The sequence below is a fragment of the Lutra lutra genome, chromosome X (assembly GCF_902655055.1).
Source record: "Lutra lutra chromosome X, mLutLut1.2, whole genome shotgun sequence".
Lineage (NCBI taxonomy): Eukaryota > Metazoa > Chordata > Mammalia > Carnivora > Mustelidae > Lutra > Lutra lutra.
The window spans coordinates 85,266,881-85,290,345 of record NC_062296.1 but is presented as its reverse complement, the minus strand read 5'-3'; the positions used below and the strand labels follow the sequence as shown (position 1 = coordinate 85,290,345).

The window sequence follows — 23,465 nt, the reverse complement described above, 5'->3', positions numbered from 1 at the left end:
GCAGGAGATGTGTCCACATGTTCAAAGGACAAGGAAGTGAGTGTGGCTACAATTTAGTATGCAAGTGGGAGAGCAGGAGGAAACAAAGTTAGAGAGATAATGAGGTGTCGTATGTAGAACCATGGAGGCCACTATAAGGACTTTGACTTTTATTTTGAGTAAAATGGTGAGCCCCTGTACAATTTTGAGCAAAGAAGTGATATAATTTCATTTATATTTTAAAAGGAATATTCTGGTTACTGTGTTGATTACAAACTGTAAGCTTACAAATAAAGAGGTCAATGAGGAAGCTACTGAAGTAATCTAGGTGAGAGATAAAGGCAACTTGTACAAGCTGATAGCAAGGGAGATGTTAAAAAGTAGTTGGATTTTCAATATATTTTGAAGGTAAAGCCCATAGGATTTCCTTATGGACTAGATGTAGTGTGTGCAAGAAATAATCACCAAGGTTCTTGTCCCCAGCAATTGGAGTAACAGTTGCCACTCCTCTAGATGGGAAAGGCTACAGGCAGAAGTTTGAGATGTCTGTTGGACATCCAAGTGGGGTTGTTGAGTGGATATTCAAGTCTGAGTTGGGAGCAAAGCCTGAACTGGAAATATGGATTTGAAAGTCATCTGCACATAAACTGTATTTAAAGCCAGAAATTAGATGAGATCACCAAGAAATTAATACAGATCAGAGTTTTTCAACCTTGGCACTATTGCCATTTGGAGTTAGAACATTCTGTTGTGGCAGCTGCTCTGTGCATTGTAGGATGTTTAGCAATGTCCCTGGTCTCTACCCACTAGATGTAAGGAGCACCCCACATACACTCAGTTGTAATGGACAAAAATGTCCCCAGATATTGCCAAACGTCTCATGGGGGGCAAATCACCCCCTTTCCAGGTTAAGAACCACTGATAGAGATAAAAAAGTGAAGGGGACCAAACACTCTAACATTCTATAATACTTTTCCACATCCAGGTTACAGAACATCATGTCAACCCAAAATCAACTTATCCCACTGTCATTTTATTATCTCTAAACCTTAATTCAAGATCACCATGGGACACCTGGGTGTCTCAGTCAGTTAAGTGTCTGACTCTTGATTTTGGTTCAGGTCATGATTTCAGAGTCATGAGATGAAGACCCGTATCAGGCTCCACACTGAGCATGGAGTCTGCTTGACATTCTATCTCTCCCTCTGCCCCTCCCCCTGCTCATGCTCCAAGTAAGTAAGTAAGTAAGTAAGTAAATAAGTAAGTAAATAAATAAATAAAATCTTTAAACAAAAAAAGATCGCCGACCACTTTACCTACTTATACTTAGTTGCTTGACACTACTGGAGTAAAGTCCCACATGTTTATTACATGTAGTACCATATATTTAGTGTTCATCCTTAGCTGAACCCTCCAAAATATTATCATTTTTTACATTAGGCCAATCCTTTTCTCTAGGCCATTCCTTTTCCCATCTCATATAGCTGCTGTTCCATCTACCATTCACTTTAAGACAAATTTTATGTATCCTCATTATATGTTTATTATTTTATTAACTTTCTTCTCAACCATAGAGTAAGTTCTCTATCGCAGTGCTGGAACACAGTAGACATTCAATCTATGTATGAATCCTTCCCTCCAGCCTTCGTCAGTTTCCTATTTCACAAAGTAAACTGAAGCCATCAGGAATGAACGCTATCGATATTCTGTCCCCACAACTACAGATCTAACTCTACCTGAGGACACTTTTCACCTGGTCTTTAGTTCTTGCTAATGTAACCAATAAACTTTCTATCCACCAAATAGTCAAGAATCAGCTTTCCTCTCAACTGACCTTTAGTAATTACCTCATATAGCTACTCATATACCATAAAGCTGAGTGCGTATTTCTCAAGGTTCTAACCTTGACACTCCCCTCTTCTCCTAGGTATACTCTCTGGACTAGCTTATTCATTCTCAAGGCTTCCATCATTACCATTTAAACTAAAAATTCCCATATCCACGTACACAAGCCAAACCTTGTTTTTAAGTTCTAAACACTTTACTTCCAACAGTCTGCTAGTAGTCATCCCTCCTCAAATTTCCCAGAGGTATGCTGACATGTCCAAAACAAAACCCATTCTCTCCCTCTATATGTATTCATCTTCCTATATTCTCCATCTTTCTTCATTTACCAAACAAGTATGTACCAGGACCTATGAGAGACACTGAGAATACAAAGACAGTTAACTGTTCAAAAGGAACTCACAGTCTAGGAAGAGACAATGAAAATAATAATGTAATCCAATTCCTATAAAGATTGAGATATGCACAAGGTGCTAAAGAAGTATAAGAATACAAAGGGAGAATTAGGGAAGAGACACTGGAGGATTTAATGCCTACCTAGAATCTTAGCCCTAACCAGAGATAACCAGCTCTAAAAAGGAACATCGTATTGACAGGCTATCAGAAGCAATTTAAAACATAAAATATAAAGCAAGCAGTGGCCACCATAATCCAGATCATACAGAACCTTAAAGGTAACAAACTTACACTTCATCCTGAGTGCAACTGGTAACTTCAAGAGTTTTAAGCAAGAAATGATGTGGTTAAGGCTCCTATATTAGATATTTCTGGCAGTTGTGTGGAAGGGTGAAGGTTAGAGGCAGTTATAAGGCTAGCTGAACCGTTCAGGCAAGAGGAAAGCCTGCATAAGGGGCAATGGTAGTAAGGTTAGAAAGAGACAGAAGAAAAAAAATAATTAGGAAGCTAAGTGGGTGGGCCTTCCTAATTAAATGGCTTTTCAGAGGCCAGGGTCAAGAAAGAGTGGTGATTTAAGATGGCTCTTGGCAAAGTTTCAAGCTTGGCTGAAAGGGCACCCACAAATCAATGAGTAAGAACAGAAATCCAACAGAAAAACAGGCAAAGGCTATAATCAAGTAATTCACAGAAAAATAAAAGGCCATTAAACACATTTTAAAAGCTCAGTTTCACTGGTAATTGGTTCAGTGTAAATGAGAGCAATGAGATACCATCCCCACCCACCCCAGTTCCCCCCAAAAAAGATACATAAAATTTTTAAAGATGGATGATACTCGATGCTAGTGAAGGTGTGGAAATAGAAACATCTATACAATAATAGTGGAGCATAGCTTGAAACATCCTTTAGGGATGCAATTTAATAGTATATATCAACACTTAAAGCACATATTCCCTTTGAACCAATAATTCTACTTCTAAAAATGTAGCCTTCACACTTACACAGAAAGCTCTATACTACAGATGACTTAAACAAGAATATGGACACAACCTAAACATCCATCCTTAGGGACAGAGTAAACCAATTATGGTAATCTATACCACAGAATAGTAAAATACAACCTAAACATATACGAAGCAAAATGAAAAGACTTCTAGAATATACATATTTTATGGGTAAGAATAAATCACAGAACAATATTCACAATATATTCAAGTTTATGTTTAAAAAAATAAAAGCCCATCGCTTCTCAGCCTTTTGGCTAAGATCAAGTGTAAAAAAATAAAAGCCCATATATGTTTGTGAGTGCACAGAAAAAAATCTGAGAGAACACAAAGAAAACTTCTATTTGGAGAGAAAAGGTTGGAAAGGAGGAAAAGATGGGATGGATAAAAAGACAAGCATTCTTTAGTCTAGCTAAGTATGTATTTTGATATCCCCTCTCCAAACAAGAATTACTTTCATAATTTTAAAAATGAAAGATATAATGTGTGTGACATGTGGCATGTAACTAGCTAATAAAGCAATCTGATAATAAGTAAGTCTGATGGCTTTTCTAAAGTCACAGCCCAAGCTAGTAGTGTTTAATAAAGACTACTACTGGGCGCCTGGGTGGCTCAGTGGGTTAAGCCGCTGCCTTCGGCTCAGGTCATGATCTCAGGGTCCTGGGATCGAGGCCTGCATCGGGCTCTCTGCTCAGCAGGGAGCCTGCTTCCCTCTCTCTCTCTCTCTCTCTCTGCCTGCCTCTCTGTCTACTTGTGCTCTCTCTCTGTCAAATAAATAAATAAAATCTTTTTAAAAAAAAATAAAGACTACTACTAAACATCTCTCTTTTTTGTTACTTTTCTCACATATGCTTTACACACTGCCCAAAGGGCCTGTGTCCCTACTGGGAGGTGGTAGGGCTAAACCACTTTCAGGCACTCTTACTACTCAAAGCAGCACTCAAAGTATTTTCCTTCGCAATGCAAGAATCATATTAATTGATGTTTTACATCCTTATGTCTTTAAGGTTCTCCAAAAACTTTTAAAACCTTAGCCAAAACAATCTTGAAAAAGAAGAACAAAGCTGGAAGTATCACAATCCCAGATTTCAAGATATACTACAAAGTTGTAATAATCAAAATAGTATAGTATGGGCACAAAAATAGACACACAGACCAATGGAACAGAGTCCAGAAATAAACCCACACTTATATGGTCAACTGATTTACAACAATGAGGAAAAGAGAGTCTCTTCAACAAATGGTGCTGGAAAACTTGGACAGCTACATGTGAAACAACAAAACTAGACCACTTTGTTAAACAAAAACAAACTTGAAATGGATTAAAAACCTAAATGTGGGGGTGCCTGGGCAGCTCAGTCGGTGAAGCATCTGCCTTTGGCTCAGGTCATGATCCCGGAGTCCCGGGATCAAGCCCCACGTCTGGCTCCCTGCTCAGCAAGGAGTCTGCTTCTCCCCCTGCCCCTGCCCCTGTTCATGCTCTCTCTCACTCTCAAATAAATAAATAAAATCTTAAAACAAAAAACCTAAATGTGAGAACAGAAACCATAAAATTCTTAGAAGAAAACAAAGGCAGTAATTTCTTTGACACTGGCCATAGAAACATTTTTCTATGTGTTTCTGTTTTTCCATCTTTCTACTTTTTTATATGCCTCCTCCTCCAAGGGAAACAAAATTAAACTACTGGGACTATACCAAAGTAAAAAGCTTTTGCACTGCAAAGGAAACCATCAACAAAACAAAAAGGCAACTTACTGAATGGGAGAAGATATCTGCAAATGATATATCTGATAAGGGGTTAATATTCAAAATATACAAAATATTTAATAGAACTCGACACCAAAAAAAAACAAATAATCTGATTAAAAAATGGGCAGAGGACCTGAACAGACATTTTTCCAAAGAAGACATCCAGATGGCCAAAAGACACATGAAAACCTGCTCAACATCTTATCATCAGGGAAATGCAAACCAAAGCCACAGTGAGATACCACTTCACACCTGCTGGAATGGCTAAAGTCAAAAAGATAAAAAATAACAAAGGTTGGTGAGGATATGGAGAAAAGGGAACTCTGGTGCACTGTTGGTGGGAATGCAAACTGGTGCAGCCACTGCGGAAAACAGTACAGAGTTTCCTCAAGAAATTAAAAATAGAAGAATTACCCTATGATCCAGTAATTCCACTACTGGGTATTTATACAAAGGAAATGAAAACACTAATTTGATAAGATAAATGCACTTCTATGTTTACTGCAGTATTATATACAATAGCCAAGATATGCAAGCAATCTAAGTGTCCATCCATAAAGGAATGGATAAAGATGTGGTACATACACATATATATACAACGGAATATTAGCCATGAAAAAGAAAGAGATCTTGCCATTTGCAACAACATAGATGGAGCTAGAGTAAAATGCTAAGTGAAATAAGTCAGAGAAAGATAAATACCATATGATTTCACTCATGGGGAATTTAAGAAACAAAACAAAAAAAAAAGAGACAAAAAAACAGAATCTTAAATAGAGGACAAACTGGTAGTTGCCAGAGGGAGGTGAGCGGGGAGAGGGGTAAAATAGATAAAGGGGATTAAGAGTCCACTTACCTTGAGATAAGCACTGAGAAATGTACAGAATTGTTGAATCCTTTTTAAAGAAAAAACTACAATATTTACCATTCTTGACATGAATAACTGTAATAAAATTTAAGTGACTGAAAAAAGAATCAGGACAGAGGGTGAGAAAGAAATATTTTGACCCATAATTTAACTAAAACTTGGCTATTATTCACTGTTTCTTAACATAGTGTACTCTTTTAACATTTTCTCAAGAGCATAAACTATCTTTGGAATTTTCCCTCTTTGTTATATAACAAATATTTCCCTATAACAAATTCTTTCTGATGACTGTTTTTAACATTCTTTTACTTCTGAAACCAAATCTCTCTAAGTAACTTTCAAGTGGTTTTCTGGCCCATCATCATTTCTCCAGTGTCGAAGGATGACTAATACAGCAAAGTGAGAGGAAGCTTCACTTCTGAAGGTAAATAAATAGCAATGAACATTTGCTTCCAGTAGAGCACTCCTTTCATATCTAAGGTGAAGAAAGTGGATACAAATTCATTTTGACTAGTGGGTGATTCTAATTGAGACTTTTTTATGACTTGCTGTTATGGGCTGAATTGTGTCCCCACCCCTGCCAAAATCATGTTTAAATCCTAACCCCAGTACCTCAGAATGTGATTTCATTGGAGACAGGGTCTTTAAAGAGGTAATTAAGTTAAGATGAGGTCATTAGGGTGGGCCCTAATTCAATGACTGGTATCCTCATAAGAGGAGGAAAGGAGGACACAGACACACAGATCATGTGAAGACAGGAAGAGAAGACAGCCATTTATTTACAAGTCAAGGAGAGAAGCCTCAAAAGAAACCAAGCCCGCTGATACCTTGATCTTGGACTTCTAGCATCCAGAGCTGTAAGAAAATAAATTTCTGTTGTTTAAGTCACTGTAATGAACTGAATGATGTCCTCCCAAATTCATAAATTGAAGCCCTAATCCCCAATGTCACTGTATTCAGAGATAGGGCCTTTAAAGAGATAACAAAGGTTAATTAGTAAGGTCATATGGGTGGAGCCCTAACCCAAAAGGACTGGTGTCCTTATAAGAGGAAGAGAAACCAGAGATACCTCTCCTTCCCCACAGGCACGGAGAAGAGGCCATGTGAGGACACAGCAAAAAGGTGGCCATCTATAAGCTGAGGAAAGAGGCCTCACTAGAAACCAGCCCTGATGGCACTTTGATTTTGGACTTCTAGCTCCCAGAATTGTGGAAAAAATAAATTTCTATTGTTTAAGCCACCCAGTCCATGGTACTTTGTTAGGGCAGCTCTAGCAGATTAACACACGTGTCAATCCAGTAATTTAAAAAGAATTTTTTTTCCATATCCAAGAAGATAAAACGTTTAAGTGCCCCCATTAAAACAATAAAGCTACAGGGGCGCCTGGGTGGCTCAGTGGGTTAAAGCCTCTGCCTTCAGCTCAGGTCATGATCCCGGGGTCCTGGGATTGAGCCCCGTATCGGGCTCTCTGCTCAGCAGGGAGCCTGCTTCCCTTCCTCTCTCTGCCTGCCTCTCTGCCTACCTGTGATCTCTGTCTGTCAAACAAATAAATAAAATCTTAAAAAAAAAAAAAACAATAAAGCTACAGCCCAGGTGATGGAAGATTTTTGTATCTTTCTTACCTTCTTAAAGATTGTTGCAGGTGCCATTTCAGATCCATTCAGTGTTCGTAAGAGGAACATTGGCCAAGACGAAGCATTCATCTGATACCCTATTTTATAAAATAAATCAGTATGAAAAAGTCTCTCTGTGATATTAGAGCAAATTGGTATAAAAAAATAGGTTTTGTTTACCATTCTCCTCCAGAGAATGACTTTCTTATTGAGAAACTAAGGAAATAGCTAAGAGAAGCAGATGCACCCTCTGATCAGTTCCACTGTCCCCACTGCACTATTTGGCAACAATGCTATAGTTGGGGTAAAAACTCTCATTTGAGAGAAGCCACTAGCTAGAGTTCACCAACATACACATATGTACGTTAGGAATGGGCCCCAATACTAGGGGTGAACCAAGCTAAAACCCACAAGAGCTTCCAGTCCCCACCAAAAGCTACACAAGCACAGCAAAGGCTGCAGACTTCCACCCCTTCTTTTTCCTTAGAGTCCCTGCCTTATTTCTTTTCAGAAAGACAGTTTTCTGTGAAACTCAGCAAATGTACACTTATGATGCATTTCACTGTATAAAAACCTCACCTCAAAAATAAAAAAAAAATACACTGAACTCTAGTTAATGACATCCATGCTAAAGTATTTAGGAGAAATGTACCAACATCAATAACTTCAACACGTAAAACTAAGACGAACTGATGAAACAATAGAAGGGCAGATAGGTAAGTGATAAAGCAAGCATGTAAAATAATAGTAGTAGAACCTAGGTAGTGGGTATGTGGATGTTCACTGTAAAATATTTTCACCTTTTCTGTATGTTTGAAATTTTTCATACAATATTGGGAAAAAAGATAGGTCTCACTTTAGCAATCTTTACAGACACTAAACAAGATCTTCTCTTAGAATCTGTATCAGATGAAATCAAAATACACTCATCGGATGTCTTTTTTTCAAGATCTCATCAATTAATGGTGAATATCACAGCATCTGGCACATGCAACAGGGGCAGAGTTCTGCTAGTTTCATTGCTTTCTGGGGGCAATCCGTTTCATACACCACTTGCCTGCCCTGATGCCAGAATTAAAGAGAACTTGGCATGCATCCCTGACGGATACATGCATTAAGATAGGGAGGCACAGGAATCACTGGCAATCACTGGCACTGGGTCCAGTAGGATTAAACATGCAAAAAAGTTCAGACAAAAAGTCATCCTATAATAATCCTATACCAAAATCCCCTTAATCTGAGAGGAAAAAAAATGGGGGGAAGGGGATTTATTATATGCTCCCTTATATCAGTATTATCAATGATATCTAATAAATAATCAACCACAACATGGATTTGCCACATTGTGGTTAGAATATTGCATAAAAATAATTCTCTGGTCCTTATGCCTTTCTCTTAACCCCCATCTTATCCTATTCCATCATGCAATCATCATCACCGCCATCATCATCATCTTAATTTGACATTTTTCTTAATTCTTTAGTTGCCTAAAAAAGTCAAACAGAGATGAAAAGGCCAAAAATAGATGAAAGTGCATATAAAAATTCAAACACAGATAAAACTAATCTATCATGTTAGGAAGTCTAGACAGTGGTACCTTTGGGAATGGGAGGTTTATGACTAGGGATCAGCAGGAGTGGGGCTTCTGGGGTGCTGATAATATCCTGTTTCGTATGTGGGTTATGGTTATATGGATGTGTTCATTTATAACCTGTACACTCACAAATTACACATTTTTCTGTTTGCATGCTAAAACTTTAAAAAAAGCTTCTAAATAATTACCTTTAATGTTTAAATAACCTTTGAAAAAAGAAAACCAAGTAAGTGGTGTTATATTAAAATGGAAAATAAACTATTCAAAGCACCTAATGAACAAATTGGCAAAAACTGTGCATTTTTAGTATGTATTATCAAAATACGTATTAATCATCATACACTGCTAAGTATTTCATATTTTTAATTAAAAAACTCTAAAAGTAATTTGAAATAAGAATGATCATAAATCTGGCTATGTGTTTGAAATGTTGGCAATCACAACAGTTATACTTCCTTTAAACAAAATTCAAAAACACATTATCATTTTATAAACAGAAATCAAATCCAAACACGGAAGCACTACGCCTCAGGTTTACACTTCTATCTCATACAGAATTCAATATGATTTAAGAGCTATTTAAAATATAAATGATAGGAAGAAAGAAAAGAAGGCAAAAGGCAGAAAATACACACACCCCAAACCACCTTCTTGGAATAACACATCTCTAATTAGTTACTTTTAATATGTTAAACCAAATTAGAAATAATTAACAATTAGAGCAAGAAAAGTATAAAAATATATTGCTAAAAGAGTGGTAATTATTAAAATATTAAATTTTGGGATCTCAGGGTATTTTTAACTATAGTAGGAAACAAAAAGAAATCCATTCTCTCATTGTGCTTTACAACAGAGAATGTTCATTTTCAGCATTGTAAAGAAGAAACAAAAGCTAATATACACCATTCACTCAAGACTATAGAAGTAATAGGGATGCTGGGTGGCTCAGTTAGTTAAGCATCTGCCTTTGGTTCCGGTCATGATCCCGATCCCAGAGTCCCAGAATCAAGCCCTGCATCGCATGCGGCTCCCTGCTCAGCAGGGAGTCTGCTTCTCCTTCTGCCCCTCATCCTGCCCTCGTGCTCTCTCTTTCTCTCTCAAATAAATAAATAAATGTCTTTTTTTTTTAAAGACTGTAGAAGTAATAAAGGAAATAATTTATTTTCTACAGAATATCAGAGGACATCTAAATATTTGGGGACACCAGGGGCACCTGGGTGGCTCAGTGGGTTAAGCCGCTGCCTTCGGCTCAGGTCATGATCTCGGGGTCCTGGGATCGAGCCCCGCATTGGGCTCTCTGCTCAGCGGGGAGCCTGCTTCTTCCTCTCTCTCTGCCTGCCTCTCTGCCTACTTGTGATCTCTGGCTGTCAAATAAATAAATAAAATCTTTAAAAAAACAAAGATTTATTTATTATTTATTTGACAGAGAGAACACAAGCAGGGGGAGCAGCAGGCTGAGGGAGAGGAAGAAGCAGGGAAAGGGAGAAACAGGCAGAGAGAGATGGGCAAGGAGCCTGATGCAGGGCTCAATCCAGGAACGATTCCCCCCCCCCACCCCAACACAATCCTGGCAATCATGACCTGAGTCAAAGGCGGACGCTTAACAGACTGAACCACCCAGGTGCCCCCAGGCTTTTTTTTTTCAGACTTATTTATTTATTTGGGGGGTAGTGCACGTGAGTGCAGCGGGTAGGAGCAGAGGGAGAGGGAGAAAGAGTCTCAAGCAGACTCTGTGCTGGGAACAAAGCCCAACGTAGGGCTCAATCTCACAACCCTAAGATCATGACCTGAGCCAAAACCAGCAGTTGTATGTTTAACCAACTGTGCCACACAGGCACCCCTGGAATACATCTAAATAAATATTAAGACAGAACAGGGATGCCTGGATGGTACTGCTGGACTCTTGGTTTCCTCCCAGGTCGTGATCTTGGGGTTGTGGGATCGAGCCCTGCGTCAGGCTCTGCACTGAACATTGAGTCTGCTAAAGTTTTTCTCCCTCTCTATCCCTCCCCACCTTGCACATGCGTGCTTTTTCTTTCTTTAAAATAAATAAATCTTTAAAAAATAAGTAAATATTAAGAGAAAACAATTTTACCCAAAACTGGAGTCACATACTTTTTAGCTTTCAAAAACTTGGTCAAAATTGAGAGCTTTGTACTTCGAAACCTTTGCTATAACGTTCCATCAATCTCCTCCTTTTCAAAGATCTAAAGGTACTGATCCCTCCTCCTCTTACTATGATTTCTTCTCATAGCAGTTATAATGAAACTGCCAAGTTTGAAACTGGGGTCTGGATGTGGAATCCTACCTTTCCCCTGTTCCCCCACCCACGCTGAAAATGCTGAATGGGTCAAAAGACAATAATGAGGGAGGAAGTGACTCAGTAACAAATGCTATAAACTTCTCCCCCAGAAGGGTTTCTGAATCTGCATGTGTGACCTGGTAGAGCTGCTTTTGACATGTCAAGTTTGAAGATAGCATATGTCTTGTCCTGGAGTGGAGAACCTTCAGCACACATATACCAAATGTGTATTTACATTGAAACTCTGTAACATATGGTACTGAGCTGATCTCTCATACATTCTCCACAATAACCATCTATTTGCAAAAATGCCCAGAAGAGATTTCTAAAAGGCTACTTCAGGACATCCAGCTGGCTTGGTCCATACAGCATGCAAATTGATCCTGGGGTCTTGAGTTCGAGTCCCATGCTAGGTATAAAGATTACTTAAAAATCCAATCTGGGGTGCCTGGGTGGCTCAGTTGGTTAAGCAGCTGACTCTTGATTTCAGCTCAGGTCCTGATCTTGGGGTCATGAGATCAAGCCCCACATGGGGTTTGGTGCTCAGTGCAGAGCTTCCTCCCCCTCTGCCCTTCCCCCTGCTCATACACACTCTCTCTCTCAAATAAATAATAGAATCTTAAAAAAAATAAAATCTTCAAAATAAATGAAAGGCCACTTGAAACTTTTTCTACTGAATATTACATTAGTAAGAATATGTTATTTTAAAAACTGTTTATCCTTACCCAGTGGAGGCTGAAGTAAGTCCCCTTCCTTTTCACATGTCCCAATAGGCTGTATGTCTGGAGAATCGACAAGTCTCCAAAAATCATTTCTGTTGTCACTACCGTCCAGTCTTAAACGTAGTCTGGCACCAGTAATTCCAACGACCGTGGCTATACATATTGAAGTCATATTGCGAGGGTCATGGGCTTCCAATTTCATACCAACTTTGAAGTCATTAGCTGGTGGAACCTTGGACTGTATATGTTACAGATATGTGTATGCGTGTGTGTGTATAGACACACAAGCGCGCACACACACACACAAAAAAAAGTTTTGTTAAAATGCATCAACTGTAAGAAAAACAGTCAGTTATGTTACCAGAATACCTGTGAAATGTTTTAAGTAACAGTCATAGCAGATGGTGAGCAAAAGAACTATAAAGGTCAAGGAAAAGATCTCCAAACCCTCTCTTTTTATGGGCATAAAAACACTGCCCGTTCTGATCTTATTCCTTTGCCCACTTCCAGGCAACCCAAATACAGCCTATAAAATGTACCTTGAGTGGCTTTCTAAAATAAAAACCTGATTAGGCCATTCCCCTTTGAAAAGACCAACTGGCAGCTCACCACTGCCTAAGTCCAAGTCCTCACTATCACCTCTACCCACTTTGGGCTTCACGCTATCCCTCAACACTCATGTTCTTCTACACCTATGTGCCTTTGCTTTGGATGTTCTCTCTGCCTGGAATATCCTTCCCCTCATTCCAGCCATCTCAGATGTCACCTCTTCTGTGAGCACTCCCAGTATAGAGTTATCATACTTTTCATAATTAATTATTTACATGTCTGTCTTTCCCTCCAGATGGACAATCACGAAGGTTAAGTATACCAGACATAGAGTAAATTCTTAATGAATGAATGCAAAGAAACCATCTGGCCCTTAAGTGGCACTACCACAATCCCATTATCTCCTCACACTGCTAGAACCTAACAATCACACAGACATCCCTCAACAAATTAACCATTCACATTAATATATACAATATCTATAGAATTTTGGCATACCTGTCTGAAACACTCCGAAGGGGCACTCAAAGATCCAGTCTCTTTCAAGTAATTTTCCCAGTGGAAATCATCTGGAAAAAAAAAGAACACATATACAAAATAGGGGGTTTTTTAGTATATATAATATGTATACTAACTATCAGGGGTAAAATGGGGCTTTAGTTCCTTATCTCTTTTTTTTTTTTTTTAAAGATTTTATTTATTTGTCAGAGAGAGAGGAGAGCGAGTGAGCACAGGCAGACAGAATGGCAGGCAGAGGCAGAGGGAGAAGCAGGCTCCCCGCCGAGCAAGGAGCCCGATGTGGGACTCGATCCCAGGACGCTGGGATCATGACCTAAGCCGAAGGCAGCCGCTTAACCAACTGAGCCACCCAGGCGTCCCCCTTATCTCTTTTAAAAAAAGACTTCCTAGGGGTGCCTGGGTGGTTCAGTGGGTTAGGCCTCTGCCTTCGGCTCAGGTCGTGATCTCAGGGTCCTGGGATTGAGCCCCGCATCGGGCTCTCTGCTCAGCGGGGAGCCTGCTTCTCCCTCTCTGCCTGCCTCTCTGCCTGCCTCTCTGCCTACTTGTGATCTGTCTGTCAAATAAATAAATAAAATCTTTAAAAATAATAATAAATAAATAAAGACTTCCTAAAGAGCGGATTCAAATTTCCTGATCTGCATTTAATTATCAGCATAGAAATAAAAAAATAAGACAACTTTCTGATAATAATGGCTCTGATACAATTATACTCCAGATCTTCTCCCTGTAATGAGGAATTAGCACAATGATTCTAAAAATGCAGACTCTGGGGCGCCTGGGTGGCTCAATGGGTTAAGCCTCTGCCTTCGGCTCAGGTCATGATCTCAGGGTCCTGGGATCGAGTCCCGCATTGGGCTCTCTGCTCAGCAGGGAGCCTGCTTCCTCCTCTCTCTCTCTCTCTCTCTCTGCCTGCCTCTATACCTACTTGTGATCTCTGTCAAATAAATAAATAAAATCTTTAAAAAATATATTAAAAATGCAGACTCTAAGAACAGCTAAAGAATTTTTTATCGAGTAATAGCAAATTCTACTCATCTGTCTCTAATATAAATTTACTCAATACATGTGTGGGGCGCCGGGTGGTTCAGCTGTTAAGCATCTGCCTTCAGCTCAGGTCATGATCCCAGGATCCTGGGAGCGAGCCCTGCATCGGGCTCCATCCCAGGATCCTGGGAGCGAGCCCTGCATCGGGCTCCCTGCTCAGCGGGAAGCCTGCTTCTTCCTCTGACATTCCCCCTGCTTATGTTCCCTCTCTCGCTGTCTCTCTCTCTCTGTCAAATAAATAAACAAAATCTTAAAAAAAAAAGACATGTGTATACTCAAGACCATTTTATCCCATTAATATAAAGACACTTCTTTCTTTTTTCATGGAGAACTAAAGGTGTTTAGGTATGGGGTCTAACAGAATCTTACCTCTGCAATGCTTTAGGGAAAGAAAAAAATCTGGGAACCAGAGTTGCCTCTCAATTGACTTTTAGATCTCCATACATGGTATCAAGAATATGGTGGCAGAACAAAGCAGTAAACCAGTCTTCAGTACAGTCACTGATATGAATTATTTTAATGATCTATATTTTCTACCAACACTTGCTGTCCCTTCTCTCTCACTCAGTCTTCATGATGTATTACAATGGTATTGAAGGTCATAAAGCAGTGTACTTTGCCTGGCTTGCACTCTTCAATTGTTGTTTCAGTCAGACTGCTAAGACACTGAGAAAAATACTTGATAGCAGTATAAAAAGTACCATTAATTCAGACAAAGTTTTTTTTGTTTATTTTTTAAAGATTTATTTATATATTTTAGAGAGGTAGAAAGTGCGTGTGCGCATGCATGCAGGTTTGTGTGCAAGGAGAGGCAGAGGGGAGACAGAAGCAGACTCCCGGCTGAGTGGGGAGCCCACTCGGGGCTCGATCCCAAGACCCCAAGATCATGACCTGAGCCAAAATCAAGAGTCATACGCTTAACCAACTGAGCCACCCAGGCACCCCACAATTCATACGGAGTTGAATTCTCATCAACCACCTATGCTCTTGATTAATTTCCTTACTATAAAAATACTGGGTTTGACAGTTTCCCTTCCTGGGGAATCTGCATAACCAGCATCTTATACACCCTTCAAAGGGTAGAATACTTATACACACATACACACAAATGGAGTGCTATTAAATGTTTAACAGCCAGCTTTCCAGAATATACAAATAAAAAGCCTGACTGGGGGGCGCCTGGGTGGCTCAGTGGGTTAAGCCGCTGCCTTCGGCTCAGGTCATGATCTCAGAGTCCTGGGATCGAGCCCCGCATCGGGCTCTCTGCTCAGCAGGGAGCCTGCTTCCTCCTCTCTCTGCCTGCCTCTCTGCCTGCTTGTAATCTCTCTGTCAAATAAATAAATAAAATCTTTTAAAAAAAAAAAAAAAAGCCTGACTGGTAGTGTTTACAGATTTCTATGGTATAAATACCACCACCATGGCTCATCAGAAGGTGAAAAAGTAAAGTCGACAACTACAAAGCTGGGAAGAGATGTGCACAAGTGGCTCTCCTGAGCTGGTGTGAGCCGGCTTCAGCAAACCACTGTTATGTGTGTTTATGCATTTATATATGTATGCACACATATTACACATGGTATTAAGCATGTCATACATAATACTATATACCCTGCTTTTTTTTTTAAAGATTTTATTGATTAATTTTGACAGACAGAGATCACAAGTAGGCAGAGAAGCAGAGAGAGAGAGAGAGAGAGGAGGAAGCAGGCTCCCTGCCAAGCAGAGAGCCCCATGCGGGGCTCGATCCCAGGATCCTGGAATCATGACCTGAGCCGAAGGCAGAGGCTTTAACCCACTGAGCCACCCAGGCGCCCCTATACCCTGCTTTTTTTAACAATAAATATAATAGATTGTTCCATTTGTTTTTTTTTTAAGATTTTATTTATTTATTTATTTGACAGAGCTCACAAGTAGGCAGAGAGGCAGGCAGAGAGAGAAGCAAGCAAGCTCCCCGCTGAGCAGAGAGCCCGATGCGGGGCTCGATCCCAGGACCCTGGGATCATGACTGGAGCCGAAGGCAGAGGCTTTAACCCACTGAGCCACCCAGGCACCCCAAGATTGTTCCATTTTTTAAAAAATACTGGGTTTAATTCTACTTGTAGATGATAAGAAGTGCTGAACGGCATGCAGAAGAATGTCAAGAATATGGGCTCTGAGGTTGAACCTGCCTTTTTCCAGTCTGGCTCTTCTTCTTACAAGCTATGTGACCTAAGAAATTCATTTCAGTTTCTCAGCCTCAGTTCCTTCATCTACAAAATGCAGAAAAGTAATACATACAGTACAAGGTGTTTTGAGAATTAAGTGATGTAGCATACATATGTCCCTGAGTAAAAGGCGAGAATTATTATTCTAAAACTAAATGTCATAGTTGTGCCTAAATTTATTAATACTGGATAGCTTTGTCAAAAGTGAAAACTGGGGTGCCTGGGTGGCTTAGTTGGTTAAGTGTCTGCCTTCAGCTCAGAACATGATCTCAAATCAGGGGTCCCTGATCAGTGAGTGATCTGCTTCTCCCTCTCCCTCTGCCCCTCTCCCCCGGCTTGTGCTCTCTCTCTCACCCACTCGCTCTCTCTCAAATAAATAAATAAAATCATATTTTATATATATATACATAGGTTGTTTTTTTTAAGGGAAAAATGTGGGGCACCTGGGTGGCTCAGATGGTTAAGCATCTGCCTTTGGCTCAGGTCATAATCCCAGTCCTGGGACTGAGCTCTACATCAGGCTTCCTGATCAACAGGGAGTCTGCTTCTTTTGCTCCCTCTCCCTCTGCGTGTACTCTCTCTCTCTCTCTCTCTAGCTCTCACCCTCTCTCAAATAAATAAATAAAATATTTAAAATAAATAAAATAAAATAGTGAAAATGGAGATCCATGGTTCCAAAATTAACTAACCAGAATATTTCAGTGACCTCCTAAGCACTAACCTGACAATCAGGAAACCCAAGGTTCTAACTAAAGCTCTACTATCATATGACCTTGGAAAGTATTAAAGAAAGAACAAAACAGGGGCACCTGGATGGCTCAGTTGGTTAAGCATCGGACTCTTGGTTTCGGCTCAGGTTATGACCTCGCGGTCATGGAATCAAGCCCTGCATTGGGCTCCATGCTCAGCACGGAGTCTTGCTTGGGATTCTCTCCCTCTCTCTCTGCCCCTATCCCCGCTCACACTCTCTCTCTCAAACAAAATATATAAATATTTTTTTTAAAACAGGAGTGCCTGGGTGGCTCAGTCAGTTAAGCTCCTGACTCTGGATTTCAGCTCAGGTCATGATCGGAGTTGTGGGATCAAGCCCCACATTGGGCTCCACACTTAGTGGAGAGTCTGCGTAAGGATTCTCTCTCTCCCTCTCCTTCTGCCCCTCCCCCTGCTCATCTTTCTCTCTCTCAAATAAATGAATCTTTAAAAAAAAAATGGAGGAGGAAATCTATGATATCATTAAAGAGCCAACATTCCAGGAAGAAAGGAGTGTAAGGTGAAGATAATGACAGGGAAACTAAAATTATTTCACAATAATACCTCAAATAAACCAGGTGCATTTGTAAAATTTCTCAATGACACTGGAAAAAAATTCACTTAACACAATTTCCTAAATATTTTATCACTAATTGTGTCTGAATGGGCTACAGTTTGAGCTAGCAAATCCTTTACACGAGTATTCTGCAATATGACCATTTTCTATCACATTGCTAGCTAATGATCCTATGTAGCCTTTAACTTTTTTCTTTATTCTTAAGGCAGTATTTTCAGTCCCCAAAACTGCTCAGTTTGGCTGCCCATGTGCTGAGGCCCTACCAATAACACAGGGGAAACACACATAGCAACAGGCTTTACTTAGATTTAGGTTCACTGAAATTTAGATTGACATATCTTCCATAATACCACAGCTGGAATTCTTGACCCAGAGCCAAAATCGTCAGAAAGTCTTACCCAAACCTGAGGACCCAGTCTGCCTCTGCATCTTATCCTAATGGACAGACTGGATCAGAGGAACGTTATTCTCCCTCAGAAAAGAGGCCTGGCAACTGACAGGTTTGTTCATGAGATAGGTGTACACGTGTACACTTCCAACTGTCACTGATCTGTAAGATGAGATGTTAGGGTCAGGGCCCTGAGAAATATCCACAGGTATCTGTCAATTTGATTAAGTAATCTCATTTTTTTTCCAATCAAGTTTGAAAATTTTGAAAAGTTTCTAGTTTTATTCTTTAAGAATGTATTTTTTAAACTTTATTTTTATGAAAGGTCCAGAATAGCAAATCTATAGAGATAGAAAGTAGGTAAGCGGTTGCCATGAGCTAAGAGAAGGAAAAGGTATTGGGGAAAAACAGGGAATGACTACTAACTGGGCACAGGATTTCTTTTTAGGATGATGAAAATGTTCTCAAACTGATTGTGGTGATAACTGCACAAGTCTGTGAAGATACCAAGAACCAATGAATTGTATACTTTAAATGGGTGAATTCTATGGTATGTGAATTATAGCTCAATAAAATGATTTAAAAAAAAACAGATGGAGAATCTGTAGGGATAAGGAAGAACATTTTAACTTAATGGCTCCATTTCCTTGGAGGGTTTTGGGGGTTGGAGGGAATTGCTGAAGAACAAATAAGGTCAATGGAAAAGGGAGCTAAGGAAGCACTGGGGGTCCAGCCACAGTGAGAAAGAGTGATTCCATGCAGATCACCTCTCCAGGCAACCTTCCTGTAGAAACAGAAGGTGAACTACCCCAAGAATGGGGCTGGCAGGACAGGTACAACAGAAAAACAAGGGGCAAAGGTTTGCCTGGAAAACACCAATAAACACAGTAAATTTGTTAGTTATTTTTTTTTATTCACCTTTTTGTGTGCATATGACTAATTTTTTTGTTTTCCTTAAGAGCAGGTACAGTGGGATGCCTGGGTGGCTCAGTCATTAAGCATCTGCCTTCATCTCGGGTCATGATCCCAGGGTCCTGGGACTGAGCCCCAAGTTGGGCTCCCTGCTCAGCAGGAAGCCTGCTTCTCCCTCTCCCACTCCCCCTGCTTGTATTCCTTCTCTTGCTGTCTCCTTCTTTGTCAAATAAATAAATAAAACCTTTAAAAAAAAAAAGAGCAGGTACAATGGGTCAGATCCTACCTTCTGAGTCTCTGATGCAGTGCTATACACTTGCTGTACATGATATGAAATTTAAAACATGAATTAATAACTCAAGGTTAATAAGCATTTACTGAAAATTTACTGTATGCCAGGCATTATATTAGGTGCTTTACATTCATTTTCTTTATTTAATTCCAACAGTCCCATGAAGTAAGTAGTATCATCCCTGTGCTACAGAAAAGGAAAAGGAGACTAAGAACATTGAGTAATTTGCCCAAGGTCAAAAGGCCAGTAAAAAATGAGGTCAGGATTCTAGAACAGGTCTCTCAGACCTCCCAATGCCTAAGCTTTTATCCAATGAACTACCTTTCAAAAAAGGATTTAAAAAAAAAGGATTTTCACATTGATTCTAATACTAGAAGAGCTTCTATTAACAATCAAAGTATCATTTTTAATTGTTAATAAATGGTAATTACTAGCTAGGTATCTTTAATTTGGCAAAAATTATACTGAAATGTATGATTTTTTTTACTTTAATTCCATACCAATTCATGTCTAAAATAAAGCCAAAGTAAAATTTTCAAAATAAAATCTTTTACCTTTCCTATTGCTCAGGTTTTATATTTACAGGAGTTTACTATACATAGACTATACCGAAAGCAAGATGAGTTCATATTAACAGTGAGTGAAAAGAAAAATATATTGTACTGAACTACTTTAAAACCTACCATTTTGTACAGAAGAAGTACCTGAGTGAGGAGGTTTCTCTTGATTTTCCTTCTTGACATCCATTGAATCTAAAAAAATGAAAGAAAATAGTGAGCAACATTGGAGGGCCATAGCAAAAGTCTAAAAGAGCTCTTAGGAAACCTATAAATTAGGGTGCCTAGGTGGCTCAGTCGAGTGAGTGTCATACTCTTGGTTTTGGCTCAGGTCATGATCTCACGGGTCATGGAGTCGAGCCCTGCATCAGGCTCTGTGCTCAGCAGGGAGTCTGCTTGAGATTCTTTCCCTCTGTCCTATAAAACCTATAAACTAAAACTACTTTCTAACAGGACCCAGTTTTAATTTTATAATTAATATCCTCATTTCTGAATAGGATTTCACTTTCTAACATACTGTGCATCCTACAATTTGATCATTTATTTTATGTCTCATTCGACTCAAATGGAAGCTCCAAAAGGGAGCATAACCTCCTCTACCTCATCTCTAAAATTAAAAAAAAGAATTAAGATACCCTAGAAATAAACTGCATGCTTTTAAGAGTTTAAAACATAAGAGGGAAACTTGAATATGATGTAATTCAATAGACTAGGCAGAGATTTTTCTCTGTGCCAAGCTGAGGAGCTCCAACAGCACTAGACCTTGTGACTTTACAAATCTTAAAGGACTCATTTTTTTTAAATTAATCATAATACTATTATACTGAAAAAAATTAACCATAATTCCTTAATAACATCAAATAAGCAGTCAGTGTTCATATTTCCTCAAATGTCTTAAGTATGTCTCTTTGAATCAGGACCCAAATAAAGTCCATATATAGAACTGGCTAATAAATGTCTTAAGTCTCTTTTGATACTTATAGGCTCCTCTTCCTCCTCTTTTTTCCCCCCTCTTCCTCTGGGAATTTTTTTTTGCTCATGGTATCAGTTTAGTTTTACAGTCTGGATTGCGCTGACTAGCTCCTGTAGTGCAGGTTCTTCTGGTCCTTATCTTTTCTCTAAATATAATGTATTAGTGGGGCACCTGGGTGGCTCAGTCAGTTAAGCGTCTACCTTCAGCTCAGGTCATGATTCCAGGCTCCTGGGACTGAGTCCCACATTGGGCTCCTTGCTCCGCGGGGAGCCTGCTTCTCCCCCTACCTCTGCCTACTACTCCCCCTGCTTGTGCTCTCCCTATCTGACAAATAAATAAAATCTTAAACAGAAAGCTAGCTAGATAGACAGTACTAGTATTTTGATTCAGAAGAGCTTAATCAGATTCAGGTTTGGCTTTATTGCGGAGAGAAGAAGGTGACTTCACAGGTGGTGGTGTGTACTTCTCACAAGAGGCTCCTAATATCTAGCTCTCTTTCTTTTTGTGATCTAAACAGCCACAGATGGCTTTTGCCTGGATCCATTAGTTCATTAATGGTTACAAAATGGAGATATTCTAATTTTATCATCCTGTCTTTATTAGCCAGTAAACTTGAATAGAAAGAAACCTCTCCTCTTTAAATATTCAATTACCTGAGGCACAGATCACATAGGAAAGTCACAAGCAACACTTCTTTTCTTTCCTTTACTTTCTAATTTTCAAAATAATTAGCTGGATCCCAAGCATTCTCCACAGATGACAGTGGGTTTTGTTTTGCTCAAACATGAGCTCATGAATTTAACCATACTTAATGTGTTGCCAATCTATCACTGTTTTCTCTTACTGATGCCCAAATTGTCAAACGACAAGCTTCTCAAAGAAGGATCTATGAATGATACCAGGTATACAATTTAAGGTAACAGATCTACTTCCTGGTTATGACTCAGTGCACCTCTTCAAGATGTATGAACATTTAAGATGGATATATAAGGTGCTTTCTATTTAAATGATTTGAATGTACAAAGTTTAAATGTATAAAATTAATGTACAAAAATTAAATGTACAAAGAAAGTACAGAGTTGTATTTACTAAATAGTTCTACAGCAAGACTTTCTAATAGGAGAGAAAGTTAAACTGTAAAGGCATGGTTCCTGCTCTTGAGAAGCTGAGAATCTAGTTAGAGACTACACTAAACTAAACACTTGACAAAACTGGGAATAGCAGAGGACAACATTTAGCAGTCAGCCACAGAAAAGCTGATAAGAGACACAGGACTTGAACTGGGTCTTGAAGGAAGAACAGGATTTAGGATGGCAAAGGTGTGCAGGATGTATTATAGAAAAGAAAATACAGTTGACCCTTGAGTAACATGGAAGTTAGGGGTACCTATTACCTACAGTCGAAAATCCACAAATAACTTTTGATTCCCCAAAATCTTAACTACTAATAATCTAGAAATGGTTCACTTGGGAGTTTTTTCAAAATATCACAAATCTCCAAAAAGTTTCCTAACATTATACGAAAAAAACCCACATATTAAGTGGATCCATGCAATTCAAACTCATGTTGTTCAAAGGTCAACTACACGACACAAAAGAGAGAGTGAAAATGAGTGTGGTATATTCAAGGCAGGGTGAGCAGACTTCTCACTAAAGCAACACAAGACGAAGCATTTTTTAAAAATTTATTTGTTTACTTGTTTATTAGGGAGGCACAAAGGCAGGGGGAGAGAGTGAATCTTAAGCAGGTTCCATGCCTGGCACGGAACCCAAGATGGGGCTCAATCTCATGACCCTGAGATTGTGCCCTGAGCCAAAATCAAGAGTCAGTCGCTTGGGGCACCTGGGTGGCTCAGATAGTTGAGCATCTACCTTTGGCTCGGGTCATGATCTCCAGGTCCTGGGATCGAGCCCCACATCGGGCTCCTTGCTCAGCAAAGAGTCTGCTTCTCCCTCTCTCTCTGACCCTTCCCCAGCTTTTGTTCTCTCTGCCTCTCTCTCTATAAAAAAAAAAAAAAAAGTCAGTCGCTTAACCAGCTAAGCCACCCAGGCCCCCAGGACGAAGCATTTTTTAACCAATCGTATTAAAGTTAGAATATATGGATTCTGATTTTGACTCTGTCACAGATTGTTGTATGACCTATTCACTTAAAATCCCTGAGTGTCAGTTTTCTCACTTATAAAACCGGGAAGAAGGGGCACCTGGGTGGCTCAGTCGGTTAAGCATCTGCATTCGGCTCGGGTCATGATCCCAGGGTCCTGGGATCGAGCCCTGAATAGGGCTCCCTGCTCAGTGAGGAGCCTGCTTCTCCCTCTCCCTCTGCTGTTCCCCCTGCTGTTCTCTCTCTCTCTGTGTCTCTGTCTCTCTCTCTGCCAAATGAATAAATAAAATCTTATAAAAAAAAACTAGGAAGGAAAAACAAAATTATCTTTAATAGCTACTCAGTTCTGAAATTCCAATTGTAAGCACCTAACATCTCCTATAACTTTATTTCTTTTTTTTTTCAAGATTTTATTTATTTATTTGACAGAGAGAGATGACAAGTAGGCAGAGAGGCAGGCGGTGGGGGGCAGGCTCCCTACTGAGCAGAGAGCCTGATGGGGGGCTTGATCCCAGCACCCTGGGATCATGAC

The 23,465-nt window shown here is 39.6% G+C and overlaps 1 protein-coding gene across 8 annotated transcripts in view; it reads right to left on the bottom strand.

Moving 5' to 3' along the window:
* The window catches only part of SCML2 (Scm polycomb group protein like 2), a 97,686-nt gene that overhangs the window by 54,897 nt on the left and 19,324 nt on the right, over positions 1 to 23,465 (bottom strand). For 5 of the 8 annotated variants that reach the window (XR_007124815.1, XM_047716328.1, XM_047716323.1 and 2 more), the window contains 4 exons: positions 19,986 to 20,054; positions 13,118 to 13,188; positions 12,074 to 12,308; positions 7,462 to 7,550 (listed from right to left, as the gene is read on the bottom strand). Coding sequence is in view for 7 of the 8 variants with exons in the window: in XM_047716323.1 (XP_047572279.1) it covers positions 7,462 to 7,550; positions 12,074 to 12,308; positions 13,118 to 13,188; positions 19,986 to 20,054 (464 nt within the window). In the remaining variant the exon portion in view is untranslated. The remainder of the gene's footprint in view (positions 1 to 7,461; positions 7,551 to 12,073; positions 12,309 to 13,117; positions 13,189 to 19,985; positions 20,055 to 23,465) is intronic. The other 3 variants (XM_047716329.1, XM_047716327.1, XM_047716326.1) reach the window with 1 other exon arrangement.